The sequence below is a fragment of the Procambarus clarkii genome, chromosome 39 (assembly GCF_040958095.1).
Source record: "Procambarus clarkii isolate CNS0578487 chromosome 39, FALCON_Pclarkii_2.0, whole genome shotgun sequence".
Classification (NCBI taxonomy): domain Eukaryota; kingdom Metazoa; phylum Arthropoda; class Malacostraca; order Decapoda; family Cambaridae; genus Procambarus; species Procambarus clarkii.
In genome coordinates this window covers 16,577,170-16,595,056 of record NC_091188.1, presented here as the reverse complement: position 1 = coordinate 16,595,056, position 17,887 = coordinate 16,577,170, and the positions used below count along the sequence as shown (strand labels likewise).

The 17,887-nt window shown below is 42.0% G+C and overlaps 1 protein-coding gene across 1 annotated transcript; it reads right to left on the bottom strand.

Annotated features, from left to right (window-relative positions):
- Positions 1-398: 398 nt before the first annotated feature.
- On the bottom strand, positions 399-2,083 carry LOC138372563 (keratin-associated protein 16-1-like). The gene is made up of 2 exons (XM_069338043.1): positions 1,950-2,083; positions 399-1,320 (listed from the first exon to the last, which is right to left on the bottom strand). The coding sequence occupies exons 1-2, from the start codon at positions 2,081-2,083 to the stop codon at positions 399-401; spliced, it is 1,056 nt and encodes a 351-aa protein (XP_069194144.1).
- Between the last annotated feature and the right edge of the window lie 15,804 nt (positions 2,084-17,887).

Here is a 17,887-nt window from a genome sequence, read left to right as displayed (position 1 = left end):
TGATCTATGCTAAGCAGTCAATGCAATGATATATGCCATCTATGCTGAGTGATCAATGACATCGGTGCTGAGAGATTTATACATGATGATGTTTACTATCTATGCTGAGTGATATATATAAACCACCTATTCTGAATGATCTTTGCTATATGAAGTAACAGATGTTATTTATGCTCAGTTATCAATACCATCTTTGCTGAGTGATCTGTGCCATCTATGCTGCGATATCTTTGCTGAGTGATATAATACCTCAATACTGAGATATGTGACATAGTTTCTGAGAGACCTCAGACCGAGTGATCCGTGCTACTTGTTCTGGGTGATATAGTCCAAGAGTGTTGAGAGATCATTGTCGTTATGCTGAGAGGTACATGCCATCTTGCTTGTCTTTCAGCAGGTTAACTCAAGAGCTCGATAGCGTTACACTCGATAGCGTTACACTCGATAGCGTTACACTCGATAGCGTTACACTCGATAGCGTTACACTCGATAGCGTTACACTCGATAGCGTTACACTCAATAGCGTTACACTCAATAGCGTTACACTCGATAGCGTTACACTCGATAGCGTTACACTCGATAGCGTTACACTCGATAGCGTTACACTCAATAGCGCTACACTCAATAGCGCTACACTCAATAGCGTTACACTCAATAGCGTTACACTCAATAGCGTTACACTCAATAGCGTTACACTCAATAGCGTTACACTCAATAGCGCTACACTCAATAGCGCTACACTCAATAGCGTTACACTCAATAGCGTTACACTCAATAGCGTTACACTCAATAGCGTTACACTCAATAGCGTTACACTCAATAGCGTTACACTCAATAGCGTTACACTCAATAGCGTTACACTCAATAGCGTTACACTCAATAGCGTTACACTCAATAGCGTTACACTCAATAGCGTTACACTCAATAGCGTTACACTCAATAGCGCTACACTCAATAGCGTTACACTCAATAGCGTTACACTCAATAGCGTTACACTCAATAGCGTTACACTCAAGAGCGTTACACTCAAGAGCGCTACACTCAATAGCGTTACACTCAAGAGCGTTACACTCAATAGCGCTACACTCGATAGCGTTACACTCAATAGCGTTACACTCAATAGCGCTACACTCAATAGCGTTACACTCAATAGCGTTACACTCAATAGCGTTACACTCAATAGCGTTACACTCAATAGCGTTACACTCAATAGCGTTACACTCAATAGCGTTACACTCAATAGCGTTACACTCAATAGCGTTACACTCAATAGCGTTACACTCAATAGCGCTACACTCAATAGCGCTACACTCAATAGCGCTACACTCAATAGCGTTACACTCAGTAATGTTAAGTAAACGCCAGAAAGAAACGATGTTTGATATTTGTGGAATATTACATGTATTGCATAAACCATTTTAGGTTTATTCGCTGCTCGGTACTCTGATATTTACGGCACTTTTATACATCATAAAGACGAAGATTGACTTTTTTGTTTCTAACAAAAGGAAAAAAAAAATCTTTTTTTGCTGACACGTTGGAGGTTTTTTGGGAAAATGCGAAGATTCCAGTAGGTTTGAGGTAAGAGAGTCCCAGACTGTGGGGGACTAACAGTCCCTCAGACTGTGGGGGGGGGGACCAACAGTCCCCCAGACTGTGGGGGGGGGGACCAACAGTCCCCCAGACTGTGGGGGGGGGGACCAACAGTCCCCCAGACTGTGGGGGGGGGACCAACAGTCCCCCAGACTGTGGGGGGGGGGGACCAACAGTCCCCCAGACTGTGGGGGACCAACAGTCCCCCAGACTGTGGGGGACCAACAGTCCCCCAGACTGTGGGGGACCAACAGTCCCCCAGACTGTGGGGGACCAACAGTCCCCCAGACTGTGGGGGACCAACAGTCCCTCAGACTGTAGAGGACCAACAGTCTCTCAGACGGTGGGTGACCAACAGTCCCTCAGACTGTGGTAAAACATAACGTCCAGGCCATATTAAACCGTGAGCATTCCCAGCTCGAGGAAAGATGGGTAGGTTGAGATGTTTACCACCGGAGCAGTAACGTGGCTGGGGCACCTCGGGTGTCATGATGGGTCTGGTTAGGTCTCGCTCCACGTCACCACACTCACCTGCAACTGTTCGCGTCTCAGTCATCATACTCATACTCACCTGCACCAATTCATCACTATGTCCACCAACTCACCTATGTCTACTAATCTACATATACTGACTTACACCTAATCACCGGCACCTGTTAACCAACATCTATACCTACTTAGGTACATCTACTAACTTAACCTACTCATCTATGTCTACTCACCGTCCTTCTCTCAATTACACCTACTTACCAACACCTACGCCACCTCACCTACACCCCCTCACCTACACCACTTCACCTACACTCCCTCACCTACACCCCCTCACCTACACCCCCTCACCTACACCCCCTCACCTACACCCCCTCACCTACACCCCCTCACCTACACCCCCTCACCAACACCACTTCACCTACACCACTTCACCTACACCACTTCACCTACACCACCTCACCTACACCACCTCACCTACACCACCTCACCTACACCCCCTCACCAACACCACCTCACCTACACCCCCTCACCTACACCACCTCACCTACACCACCTCACCTACACCACCTCACCTACACCACCTCACCTACACCACCTCACCTACACCCCCTCACCTACACCACCTCACCAACACCACCTCACCTACACCCCCTCACCAACACCACCTCACCTACACCACCTCACCTACACCACCTCACCTACACCTCCTCACCTACACCACCTCACCTACACCACCTCACCTACACCACCTCACCTACACCACCTCACCAACACCACCTCACCTACACCCCCTCACCTACACCACCTCACCAACACCACCTCACCTACACCCCCTCACCAACACCACCTCACCTACACCACCTCACCTACACCACCTCACCAACACCACCTCACCAACACCACCTCACCTACACCACCTCACCAACACCACCTCACCAACACCTCCTCACCTACACCTCCTCACCTACACCCCCTCACCTACACCACCTCACCTACACCACCTCACCAACACCACCTCACCAACACCACCTCACCTACACCACCTCACCTACACCACCTCACCTACACCACCTCACCTACACCCCCTCACCAACACCACCTCACCTACACCCCCTCACCAACACCACCTCACCTACACCACCTCACCTACACCTCCTCACCTACACCACCTCACCTACACCTCCTCACCTACACCACCTCACCTACACCCCCTCACCAACACCACCTCACCTACACCACCTCACCTACACCACCTCACCTACACCACCTCACCTACACCCCCTCACCTACACCACCTCACCAACACCCCCTCACCTACACCCCCTCACCTACACCCCCTCACCTACACCACCTCACCTACACCACCTCACCTACACCACCTACACCACCTCACCTACACCACCTCACCTACACCACCTACACCACCTCACCTACACCCCCTCACCTACACCCCCTCACCTACACCCCCTCACCTACACCACCTCACCTACACCACCTCACCTACACCTCCTCACCTACACCACCTCACCTACACCACCTCACCTACACCACCTCACCTACACCACCTCACCTACACCACCTCACCTACACATTGCCAATAATAAAGTGTCAATCACTGGAAGACAGCAAACGACCAAGTGACAAGACAATCATTAACCTCACTAAACAACGGTAATTGTGAAGTTGAAAGTTGATGTGAAAAATCCATTTGAGTCAGAGCAAATTGTGCTTGACTCGGTCAAGCGGGCGCTGCGGTCAGACTCGGTCAAGCGGGCGCTGCGGTCAGACTCGGTCAAGCGGGCGCTGCGGTCAGACTCGGTCAAGCGGGCGCTGCTGTCAGACTCGGTCAAGCGGGCGCTGCGGTCAGACTCGGTCAAGCGGGCGCTGCGGTCAGACTCGGTCAAGCGGGCGCTGCTGTCAGACTCGGTCAAGCGGGCGCTGCTGTCAGACTCGGTCAAGCGGGCGCTGCGGTCAGACTCGGTCAAGCGGGCGCTGCGGTCAGACTCGGTCAAGCGGGCGCTGCGGTCAGACTCGGTCAAGCGGGCGCTGCGGTCAGACTCGGTCAAGCGGGCGCTGCGGTCAGACTCGGTCAAGCGGGCGCTGCGGTCAGACTCGGTCAAGCGGGCGCTGCGGTCAGACTCGGTCAAGCGGGCGCTGCGGTCAGACTCGGTCAAGCGGGCGCTGCGGTCAGACTCGGTCAAGCGGGCGCTGCGGTCAGACTCGGTCAAGCGGGCGCTGCGGTCAGACTCGGTCAAGCTGGCGCTGCGGTCAGACTCGGTCAAGCTGACGCTGCGGTCAGACTCGGTCAAGCTGGCGCTGCGGTCAGACTCGGTCAAGCTGGCGCTGTGGCCAGACGCAGTCAAGCTGGCCCTGTGGCCACAGTCAAGCTGGTGGCGTTTTGGTCATATTCGTAGAAAATGAGTTACAAATGTATATACATGTAAATACTTAAATTTTAGCACTATTAATGTTTGACATAATTACAATATTCTGCACAAACTGTCCCTCAGTCAATACAAGGAACTCGGACCTGTCATCAGTAACACTCGCTAACTACGAGGTCAGTAACACTCGCTAACTACGAGGTCAGTAACACTCGCTAACTACGAGGTCAGTAACACTCGCTAACTACGAGGTCAGTAACACTCGCTAACTACGAGGTCAGTAACACTCGCTAACTACGAGGTCAGTAACACTCGCTAACTACGAGGTCAGTAACACTCGCTCGACACGAGGTCAGTAACACTCGCTCGACACGAGGTCAGTAACACTCGCTCGACACGAGGTCAGTAACACTCGCTCGACACGAGGTCAGTAACACTCGCTCGACACGAGGTCAGTAACACTCGCTCGACACGAGGTCAGTAACACTCGCTCGACACGAGGTCAGTAACACTCGCTCGACACGAGGTCAGTAACACTCGCTCGACACGAGGTCAGTAACACTCGCTCGACACGAGGTCAGTAACACTCGCTCGACACGAGGTCAGTAACACTCGCTCGACACGAGGTCAGTAACACTCGCTCGACACGAGGTCAGTAACACTCGCTCGACACGAGGTCAGTAACACTCGCTCGACACGAGGTCAGTAACACTCGCTCGACACGAGGTCAGTAACACTCGCTCGACACGAGGTCAGTAACACTCGCTCGACACGAGGTCAGTAACACTCGCTCGACACGAGGTCAGTAACACTCGCTCGACACGAGGTCAGTAACACTCGCTCGACACGAGGTCAGTAACACTCGCTCGACACGAGGTCAGTAACACTCGCTCGACACGAGGTCAGTAACACTCGCTCGACACGAGGTCAGTAACACTCGCTCGACACGAGGTCAGTAACACTCGCTCGACACGAGGTCAGTAACACTCGCTCGACACGAGGTCAGTAACACTCGCTCGACACGAGGTCAGTAACACTCGCTCGACACGAGGTCAGTAACACTCGCTAAACACAAGGTCAGGCAGGAGTCCGCAACTTAACGTTATCGATAATCCAACGAAATAATGGTGACTGGAAGAACTCCTTTGGCCCGCATCATCACCTTACAATGTGGTTCCTTAATCACATTAACCTGACCTCCAGTACACGGGAGGGCGACTTTACCCATGACATAACCCCGTCTGGCAGTTCGTGTAATGAGTAAAACGTTTTTGTTTTTTTAAGCACAGGCACTAGAGGCGTGAGAGAGAAAAAATTCTTCTTCAATATTCTCTAAAGTGTTCTATAATTTTCCATTCGATGCCTTAAACACCAATACAGTGCAGACTTCAAGAAATGGCTCCTTAAATGGGTGATCGTGTCAAGTTGTTTCATTTGTGGATGACTTGCAAAAAGGCGACCTTCCAGTATATGAAAATATGCAGTCCAAGTTGTGAGAACAGAAGTGTCACCTAGCTACCAGTAGTAGTGTAAGTGACAGTAGTAGTAGTAGTAGTAGTAGTAGCAGCAGTTGTAACATTAATATTAATAGCAGAACTAGTAGCAGCAGCTTTACTAAGAGGTAGGCTGCAGAACCTGGAGAGAGATATGTGTGTATCTATGTAGCAACGAATAGGTTTCCAGTAGCAGAAAGAGATGTAATAGACAAACACAGCCAAACAACTAGACAGAGCAAGAAACAGAATAACAAAGTGATCTAGTAGCATTTATTCAGACAATGAACCAGGATACATTTTCAGGCCTGGGGTTCGGGGGTTTACTCGACCATCACAGCTACCGGCCTGACGTTCCTGCCGTAAATAATGAACAGAAAACACCAAAAACAACGTGCAGAAATACGTACATTTTCTTGCCTACTTACAATATTATGTATTTTCTTATGTCTTGGTAATTATGGCACGCGAAGAAGGCATATGACTGCTGTGTGTTTAATAGCATGACGAGTCTTCCTGTGGTGAGTTGACAGATATACGGATGAGTGTCCAGACTCAGGACTGTCTGGCAAAATAGTTTTATATATATATATATATATATATATATATATATATATATATATATATATATATATATATATATGTCGTACCTAGTAGCCAGAACGCACTTCTCAGCCTACTATGCAAGGCCCGATTTGCCTAATAAGCCACGTTTTCATGAATTAATTGTTTTTCGACTATCTAACCTACCTAACCTAACCTAACTTTTTTGGCTACCTAACCTAACCTAACCTATAAAGATAGGTTAGGTTAGGTTAGGTAGGGTTGGTTAGGTTCGGTCATATATCTACGTTAATTTTAACTCCAATAAAAAAAAATTGACCTCATACATAATGAAATGGGTAGCTTTATGATTTCATAAGAAAAAAATTAGAGAAATTATATTAATTCAGGAAAACTTGGCTTATTAGACAAATCGGGCCTTGCATAGTAGGCCTAGAAGTGCGTTCTGGCTACTAGGTACGACATATATATATATATATATATATATATATATATATATATATATATATATATATATATATATATGACAGTGTCAGACCACGGAGGAAAATTGAAACAGGAATTTCCTTAAGTACTTTCGTATATTAATACATCTTCAGAAGGAGTGGTTTTACAGGTCGAGTACTGGACATAAATAGACAGGAGAGAATGGTGGAGTGAAGTGAGGTACAATACGTGGACACTGCAGAGGGCCTATTGGCCCATCCGATGCAGCAACCACACACAGGCCCACCCATGGATAATTATAGCATAAAATAGTTAATATTAGCATTAGCAGCGGTTTATATAACTTAGATCCATTTTTAATAGATAAATTATAGGGTAATTTAAGTAGGATCATTGGAACACATTTGTCTCACTAATTCATTGTAAATATTTACAATGAATTTATATATATATATATATATATATATATATATATATATATATATATATATATATATATATATATATATAATATATATAATATATATATATATATATATATATATATATATATATATATATATATATATATATATATAATATATATATATATATATATATATATATATATATATATATATATATATATTGCTTCTTATTTAGATTTGAGTTCACTTTTCACAGGGAAAGAGCAAACCCTGCAACATTTTGCACTTCAGCGGCTCAAGCGCCCGCGCACTTTGTCACAAACACAGCAATATGCCACCATTCTATCCTATCCTATTCAGCCTCACCACTGATGTCGCGCCTTCAGATAGCATCAATATTCCTGGACTGTTTATAGCCTGCCATCTCTTTTGATACCTTCTCATCTCTGAACTTGCGAAAAATTTCTCTGAAAATTTTGGGGTTTTCCATTCGAGACTTTTTCATGTTTTGCTGTTTTTAGCTGAGCGGCCTTCACAAACTCCAATTGCATCTCATCACGTTGTTGGGTTTTAACAGATATCGCAAGCCAATCCCGCTGATATATTACACATTACACACACATTATATTATATATATATATATATATATATATATATATATATATATACATATATGTCGTACCTAGTAGCCAGAACTCACTTTTTGGCCTACTATTCAAGGCCCGATTTGCCTAATAAGCCAAGTTTTCCTGAATTAATATATTTACTATAATTGTTTTCTTATGAAATGATAAAGCTACCCATTTCATTATGTATGAGGTCAATTTTTTTTTATTGGAGTTAAAATTAACGTAGATATATGACCGAACCTAACCAACCCTACCTAACCTAACCTAACCTATCTTTATAGGTTAGGTTTGGTTAGGTAGCCGAAAAAGTTAGGTTAGGTTAGGTTAGGTAGGTTAGGTAGTCGAAAAACAATTAATTCATGAAAACTTGGCTTATTAGGCAAATCGGGCCTTGAATAGTAGGCCAAAAAGTGAGTTCTGGCTACTAGGTACGACATATATATATATATATATATATATATATATATATATATATATATATATATATATATATATATATATATATATATATATAATATAATGTGTGTGTAATGTGTAATATATCAGCGGGATTGGCTTGCGATATCTGTTAAAACCCAACAACGTGATGAGATGCAATTGGAGTTTGTGAAGGCCGCTCAGCTAAAAACAGCAAAACATGAAAAAGTCTCGAATGGAAAACCCCAAAATTTTCAGAGAAATTTTTCGCAAGTTCAGAGATGAGAAGGTATCAAAAGAGATGGCAGGCTATAAACAGTCCAGGAATATTGATGCTATCTGAAGGCGCGACATCAGTGGTGAGGCTGAATAGGATAGGATAGAATGGTGGCATATTGCTGTGTTTGTGACAAAGTGCGCGGGCGCTTGAGCCGCTGAAGTGCAAAATGTTGCAGGGTTTGCTCTTTCCCTGTGAAAAGTGAACTCAAATCTAAATAAGAAGCAATATATATATATATATATATATATATATATATATATATATATATATATATATATATATTATATATATATATATATATATATATATATATATATATATATATATATATATATATTATATATATATATATATATATATATATATATATATATATATATATATATATATATATATATATATATATATATATAAATTCATTGTAAATATTTACAATGAATTAGTGAGACAAATGTGTTCCAATGATCCTACTTAAATTACCCTATAATTTATCTATTAAAAATGGATCTAAGTTATATAAACCGCTGCTAATGCTAATATTAACTATTTTATGCTATAATTATCCATGGGTGGGCCTGTGTGTGGTTGCTGCATCGGATGGGCCAATAGGCCCTCTGCAGTGTCCACGTATTGTACCTCACTTCACTCCACCATTCTCTCCTGTCTATTTATGTCCAGTACTCGACCTGTAAAACCACTCCTTCTGAAGATGTATTAATATACGAAAGTACTTAAGGAAATTCCTGTTTCAATTTTCCTCCGTGGTCTGACACTGTCATATATATATATATATATATATATATATATATATATATATATATATATATATATGTATGTCGTACCTAGTAGCCAGAACGCACTTCTAGGCCTACTATGCAAGGCCCGATTTGCCTAATAAGCCAAGTTTTCCTGAATTAATATAATTTCTCTAATTTTTTTCTTATGAAATCATAAAGCTACCCATTTCATTATGTATGAGGTCAATTTTTTTTTATTGGAGTTAAAATTAACGTAGATATATGACCGAACCTAACCAACCCTACCTAACCTAACCTAACCTATCTTTATAGGTTAGGTTGGGTTATGTAGCCGAAAAAGTTAGGTTAGGTTAGGTAGGTTAGGTAGTCGAAAAACAATTAATTCATGAAAACTTTGCTTATTAGGCAAATCGGGCCTTGCATAGTAGGCTGAGAAGTGCGTTCTGGCTACTAGGTACGACATATATATATATATATATATATATATAATATGTATAATATATATATATATATATATATATATATATATATATATATATATATATATATATATATATATATATATATATATTATAAGGAATGTCACATATACAACGCAAAGTAGTACTGCCTACCACGATCAATAGGCCTACCAAGGCTCCAAATCACATTCATTCAATAGAAAATTGAGTTTGGATGCCAAGTTTGCTCAAAAACAATCAATATACATATGACTAATATCTAATCCACAATATGGGACTCAGATTAAGTATGCCTCTGCTCTCCTAGCATTATATTGGTGCCGCAGTGTTAAGGAACTATTGTGGGTGGCATCCTGGCAAATACCAGGTGTCGTCCAGGGGCACCTGGATAAAACAATTACGCCTCCTGTGCTCAAGAGGAGGAAACACAAATAACAGTGATTCAATATGCAGATTCAATTGTACAGTCACACATTTCGAAATCGTCAAGAATGACTGTTTTTGATGTTTTTTGTCCGAGAGCGAACAACACAGACGCACTCATAATTGTGCATGTGTGTTCACAACTGAACAGAACGTCATCCTACTTGCACTGACACTTATCAACATCTCCTTGAATAGAAAACGAAGTTAGAGAAGGTTGAAATGTACTCACCTAATTGTGCTTGCGGGGGTTGAGCTCTGGCTCTTTGGTCCCGCCTCTCTACTGTCAATCAACTAGTTTCTTTACTGGGCTCTAATTGGCTATTTGCTACTGGGCTCTTATCATATCTACACTTGAAGCTGTGTATGGAGTCGGCCTCCACCACATCACTTCCTAATGCATTCCATTTGTCTACTAATCTGAAGCTGAAAAAGAATCTTTCTAACGTCTCTAGGGTTCATTTGGGCACTCATTTTCCACTTGTGTCCCCTAGTGCGTGTGCCCCTTGTGGTAAATTGCCTGTCTTTATCTACCCTATCAATTCCTCTGAGAATCTTGTATGTAGTGATCATGTCTCCTCTAACTCATCTGTCTTCCAGTGATGTGAGGCTTAATTCCCGTAGTCTCTCCTCGTAGCTCATACCCCTCCGTTCAGGTACTAGTTGTTACGTACTCCTAGCAGAATACGTATATAAATTTAAAATAAATATTATTTTATTTTATCATTGCATGTATATGTACACACATTGTGTTTTGGGTAAATTGCCGTGTGGTTTGGCAGCGTCAGTGGACAGGAGAGCGTTTGCCGTTGCACAAGTCTAATACCTGATTGATACGGGAAAGCTGGACCTGTTCAGTTTGAGAGTTCCAGATGTCACTTTATTTTAGTTAGAAAATGTTTCATATACTGTAATTAAACAGGTGTCATTATACTTATATATTTTGTAAGTAACTATTATATGTAACTTGCAGTCTTATGTGTTTTGAGAACAAGTGGTTGTTCAATTAGTTTATAATATTAAAAAGTCCTTAGTTTCCATCCCTCATCCTGGGATGAGGCAGACGGGAGGTGTGAATGTGGGTGGCGACAGAGCGAGAGTTCAGTAGCTTCGGGGAACTGGGAGGAGGAACAAGTGGGAGATAAGTCTGTTATTATTCATTTGTTGCCATAATTACTATTATATATATTGTGACATGACTATACAATCATATTCTATAAGTTAACTTTACCATCGGTGTTTATATTATACTGTTTTGAATATATAGCTATCATATTGTGTATCTATTCTTCAGTCCTAAACGAAGATTGTTAATTATGTGCTCAGTACCTATTAAGGGGTTATACTGGTGATTCGCTATTGAGAACAGCAGTTGTGTCGTAACCCTAGACTTATTAAAATTTGGCTGCTGTAGGATCACGAGCCGTAACGTACGATAGGTAACAAAGAGTTATGGGGGCCTGTGCCGGGAAATATTGTCCCACTTTAACTTAACTATGCTAATCTAACCTTGCCTTCCTAGGTACCAGTGTGTCAAGTGTCTCTGTGTGTTTCTTAAGAACTATTCCATGTGCCAAGCAAGCCTTCCTGTGTGTCAAGTAACAACGTTTCACGATTTTGAGGTAAGTCATCCTATATATTTTGTTTGTGCAGTGAGGCCAAGCGAATTTTCAGTGTGGTGACAATTTTACAGTGAAGTGTAGTGCAGTGCCATTGTGTTAATTATTTTGTGAATCAAGTGCCAAGTGTTAGTAACGATGGAGGAGAAAGTTGCAGCGTTGGTGGCTCACCCAGACTTTGAAGGGATTCAGAACCTTAAAAAGACTGAGTTAATACAAATGGCAAATCAGTTGGATTTGACCGCCAGCAATAGAATGGTTAAAGCCCAAATATTGAAAGTCATTGTGACGCATTTTGTTGAGAATGGGGATTTAGAGGAAGAAATTCTAGAGGAGTTAAGAGAGGAGTCGAGTGATCAGATGACGTTAAAGCGTCTTGAGTTAGAAGCGCAAATAGCCCATGCTAAGCTTGAAGCTCAACAGCAACAGCAAATATTAGAGGCTGAAGCTCAGCAAAGGGAGCTGGAGACTAGGCGTTTAGAAATTGCGGCACAAAACCAGAGAGGTTTAATTGAGTTGCAACTTGAAGCCACAAAGAAGCAACAATTAGAGATTCAACAACAAATGGCTGACACTAACTTCAGGCTTGAATCACAGCGTATGGCAGCTGGGCATGGAAATACTAGTAATGTTTCAATAAATAGTGATAATAATCCCATCAGGATGAATAAGTATATAGAGTTGCCCAAGTTCAATGAGGAAGATCCTGAGGTTTTCTTTGCACATTTTAATAAAATTGCCATCAGTATGAACTGGCCAAGGGATCAGTGGGTAGCCATTATGCAGTCTCAATTCAAGGGGCGTAGTCAGGAGGTTTTCACATCCCTCCCTGACGCTCATAGTTTTGATTATGACTTTGTAAAGAAAAGCATCCTAAATGCTTATCAATTAAATCCAGAGGCACACAGGCAAAAGTTCAGAAATCTAAGGAGGACAAGTGATCAGACAATAGCAGATTTTACTCGTCAGAAGACGAAATTTTGCAACAGATGGTTAAAGTCACTTGCAGTCACTGATTTTGATGCTCTAAAGAATCTTCTCATAATGGAAGAAGTATTGTCCTGTCTTCCAGACCAGTTGTCTACTTTTATGGCAGAACAAAAGAATGTAACCGATATTGATGAGCTGTCAAAGCTCGCGGATGAGCATGAGTTGTTGACTAAGGCCCCGTTTACGGCCACTTCACCTAAGTCTAGTCGTAGAGTAAATTATAATGCTCACCGAACTCCTTATCAGAATCCATCCAGTCCTAGTACTCCAGTTACTCCCATGAGCTCTTCTCTTACAAAACCTAATCCTGCTACTTCATTGTCAGGAATGTCAAATAATAAAAAGGTTATTTCTAAACCTACAGTTGGTTCTACCAGTGTGTCCACTGTAAGGTCCTGTTCCCATTGTAAGAGAAAAGGCCATGGAATTCATTCATGTTTTATATTGCACCCTGAGTTACGACCAACTGGTCTCATTTATTGCAGAGGTGTGCAAAATAAACTTACTAATAAACATGTAACTGTAAACCCCAATTGGGTGAAACAGTATTCACCATATATGTCTTCAGGTGAAGTCTTGTGTATTAATGGAAGGTGGAAGCCAGTGGTTATTCTTCGTGATACAGGTGCTTCCCAAACCATAATTTCATCCAGTATTCTTTCTGATGTTGAAAAGAAAGAGACAGGAAAGTTTGTTGTTCTTCAGAGTGTTGCAGGATGTAAAACTGTACCTCTAATAGACATTAATTTCAGATCCACCATTACACCACGTTTATGCACTGTGGGTGTTAGTACACAGTTGCCCATCCCAGGTGTGGATGTTATATTGGGTAATGATGTGGCCATAAATCATGTTGTGGGTGAGATTGATCCCCGTTTGTGTAAACAGCCCGTTGCAGACCATGTTTATTCTGCCTGTGCTGAAGTTAGTTCTATGAATGAACCTGTTGTAGAAGATGGTTTTGTCCATTCTACCTGTGCTGATGTCAGTACTAATATAAATCCAGTTGTCAGTTCTGATGTTGTTACTCAAGCATTTGTTCCAGTAACCAGTACCCCTTCAGTGGAGAAGTGGGATGTGGTTGTTCCAGATTCCTGTGTGGCCGATTTAGTTGTTGAGAATAAGCCTGATACTATGACTCTGCTTTATTCCAATAAATTGGGAAAGGATGTCCATGTACCATTGTCTTGCCCGCTCACTACGAACGTTGTGCCAGGAGTTGAGAGAAACTTAAAAGCCACGACTCTGTATTCCAGCCAAGTGAATGGTTTAGGACAAGATGTCGGGTTGGCAGAAGTATTCCCGCTCACTCCAAGTTTAGAATCAGTTGTCGAGAGTAAGTCCGTTGTAGAGGCCCCGCCTCACCCTAGTCAAGGTGATATAATAGGGGAGGAGGTCAAACTACCTGTTACTTGCCCGCTCGCTTCAGATTCCCTTCATTTATGTGCTTTGAGTAGAACTGACCCTAAGATTTCAGAGAGAAGCAAGGAGACAGTCTGTACTGTAGATCCAGTTTTGGAGAGTGTGGGAAAGCAGCCAGAGGATCAGCTTCTGTTGAGTAGATGGAGACCCATTGAGCCTCCCTCTTCAGTTGTCTGTGAGGATGTGACCCAGCTTGGTAGTTATATTGTTGATTGTGAGCAGACAGTACTCCAAGCAGCTCCAGAAGTCATGGGAGGAAATTTTGGTAAAATCATTAAGAGTGGTAAAGCAGCATTTGGATCTAAGTTGAGGAGTTGTGATTCTTATTCTATGTGGAGGAAGTATTTCTCATTGTGTACATTGAGTCAGAGTGTGTGTAGGATGTTGAAATCTACTTTTATTCTGCAGGAGCCATTTTCTTGTGAAGTAATGGACTGTGGGACATCTTTGTCAAGCCTTGTGGTTGAGCAGAGAGAGTTTACTCAAGTAGGTTGTGCATCCAGTTCTGAGGAAGTGGTGAGTTATGCTAGAGCAGTGTCTCTATATTCAGATCCAGTTAATTTTGATGCACGAGTGATAAAAGTGTATGTTCCACTTAAGTGTGGTGTTGACTTTCAGAGTCATATTGTGGGTGAAAGATTAAATCATACTGGGGAGCAGATGTTTGAGGCTCCAGGTGTGCAATTCCAGTTGGGGGATAAGGTTATCCTACCTAGAGTTAATCATTGTGAAGGGTTTCAGATTGTCCTAGGGCGTGTTCCAGGTAATCTGCTGTTCATCTTCAAGATGTTAAGACCCTTAAACCTCTTGGTTGATTGGTTGTCATCAGACGTAAATCACTTGGGAAGTGATGGTGAAGGTTGTAAAGTTTTCGGCATGTTTTATTTAGTCTCTTGGAAGACTAGACGGTTGATGAACGTGTGTATTGTGTTCAAGTTCACCATCAGAGGGTGTGAACTTGTCTTGAGAGTTATGATTGAGATATGGTGCCTAGGCATATGCCTGTTTTCTTTCACTGATCGTTATGACAGAGTTATGAGGCAATTGATTTCTGTGTTCCTTATGGATCATCTGAGTCAGTTCGATCAGGTAGTCTTTGCACTTGTCTTGGGTTGTATTTCTTGGTTGGAAGGTCAAAGGTTTGATAAGTCGGTGTCTTGTGTTTCGGAAGGTTCTATGAATGGGAAAGTCTTATGCATAATTGTGAGGTTTAATGCTACTTTCTCTAATTTTAGTATCCATTGGGCGAGAGTATGTGTTCCACAGAGGATCAAGAGTGATGATGAGCAGATGTCTGTGTCAGAGCATACCCAGGAGAAGTTCCAACTCAACTCAACATACAGCCTGCTTCAATTAAGCAGTTCAGCTCCAGAAAAGGGGAGTAATGGAAAATCGAGGCTGTCTTGGGAAAATTCACCATGTGGAAAAGGAATCACATGGAAAAATGAAACTGATCTTGGAGAAATAGTAGAAACATATGAAAAGCAAAATTGCCATGATAACTGTGTGAAAGCAGCTACCTTTATTGACAATTCTATTCATGCTACTAATGATACTGTTGTAGATAGGAGTGTGAAATATGATCTAAAACAAAGTGAAATAAATGAAATAGTACCTTGGAGAGATAAATTTGCATACTCCAGTGACACATATGTAGAACATAGTCATAAGACTGAAATTTCTGAGTTTCCTGTAAGACTATATTTGGAGTGTTTTCATTTTTGTCCAGAACTGTGTTCTTATTACTTATACATGTTTGGTGTAATTAATACCATAAATCTCAAGTGTCATACATTTTACTTTGAAAAAATGCCATTGATCTTCAATCTATTGCATTTTTTTTCTTGGAGGTGGAAGTGTTACGTACTCCTAGCAGAATACGTATATAAATTTAAAATAAATATTATTTTATTTTATCATTGCATGTATATGTACACACATTGTGTTTTGGGTAAATTGCCGTGTGGTTTGGCAGCGTCAGTGGACAGGAGAGCGTTTGCCGTTGCACAAGTCTAATACCTGATTGATACGGGAAAGCTGGACCTGTTCAGTTTGAGAGTTCCAGATGTCACTTTATTTTAGTTAGAAAATGTTTCATATACTGTAATTAAACAGGTGTCATTATACTTATATATTTTGTAAGTAACTATTATATGTAACTTGCAGTCTTATGTGTTTTGAGAACAAGTGGTTGTTCAATTAGTTTATAATATTAAAAAGTCCTTAGTTTCCATCCCTCATCCTGGGATGAGGCAGACGGGAGGTGTGAATGTGGGTGGCGACAGAGCGAGAGTTCAGTAGCTTCGGGGAACTGGGAGGAGGAACAAGTGGGAGATAAGTCTGTTATTATTCATTTGTTGCCATAATTACTATTATATATATTGTGACATGACTATACAATCATATTCTATAAGTTAACTTTACCATCGGTGTTTATATTATACTGTTTTGAATATATAGCTATCATATTGTGTATCTATTCTTCAGTCCTAAACGAAGATTGTTAATTATGTGCTCAGTACCTATTAAGGGGTTATACTGGTGATTCGCTATTGAGAACAGCAGTTGTGTCGTAACCCTAGACTTATTAAAATTTGGCTGCTGTAGGATCACGAGCCGTAACGTACGATAGGTAACACTAGTCTGGTGGCAAACCTTTAAACATTTTCCAGTTTAGTCTTACTTGACTAAATATGGACTCTATACTGGAGCCTCATACTCCAGGATTGGTCTGATATTTGTGGTATACTAAGTTCTGAAAGATTCCTTACACAAGTTTCTAAAGGCCATTCTTATGTTAGCCAACCTGGCATATGCCGCTGATGTTATCCTGTTGATATAAGCTTCAGGGGACAGGTCTAACGTGTTATCAACCCCCAGGTCTTCCTCTCTCTCTGACTCCTGAAGTATTTCATCTCCCAAATCATACCTTGTTTCTGGTCTCCTGCTTCCTACGCCTATCTTCATTACATTACATTTGCTTGGGTTAAGCTCTAACAACCATTTGTTTGACCATTCCTGCAGCATGTCCAGGTCTTCTTGAAGCCTCAAGCTGTCCTCCTCTGTCTTAATCCTTCTCATAATTTTGGTGTCGTCAGCAAACATTGAGAGGAACGAGTCTATAACCTCTGGGAGATCATTTATGCATATCAGAAACAGGATAGGTCCGAGTACAGAGCCCTGTGGAACACCACTGGAGACTTCACGCCAATCTGATGTCGCACCCCTCACTGTAACTCTCTGCTTCCTATTGCTTAGGTACTCCCTTATCCACTGGAGCGCCCTACCAGTTACTCCTGCCTGTTTCTCCAGCTCATGCATCAGCCTTTTATGGGCTACTGTGTCAAAGGCTTTCCGACAGTCCAAAAAAGATGCAGCCCGCCCATCCTTCTCTTTCTTCCTTAATCTTTGTCACCTGATCGTAAAATTCTATTAAGCATGTAAGGCAAGATTTACCCTCCCTGAACCCATGTTGATGGGTTGTCACGAAGTCTCGTCTCTCCAGATG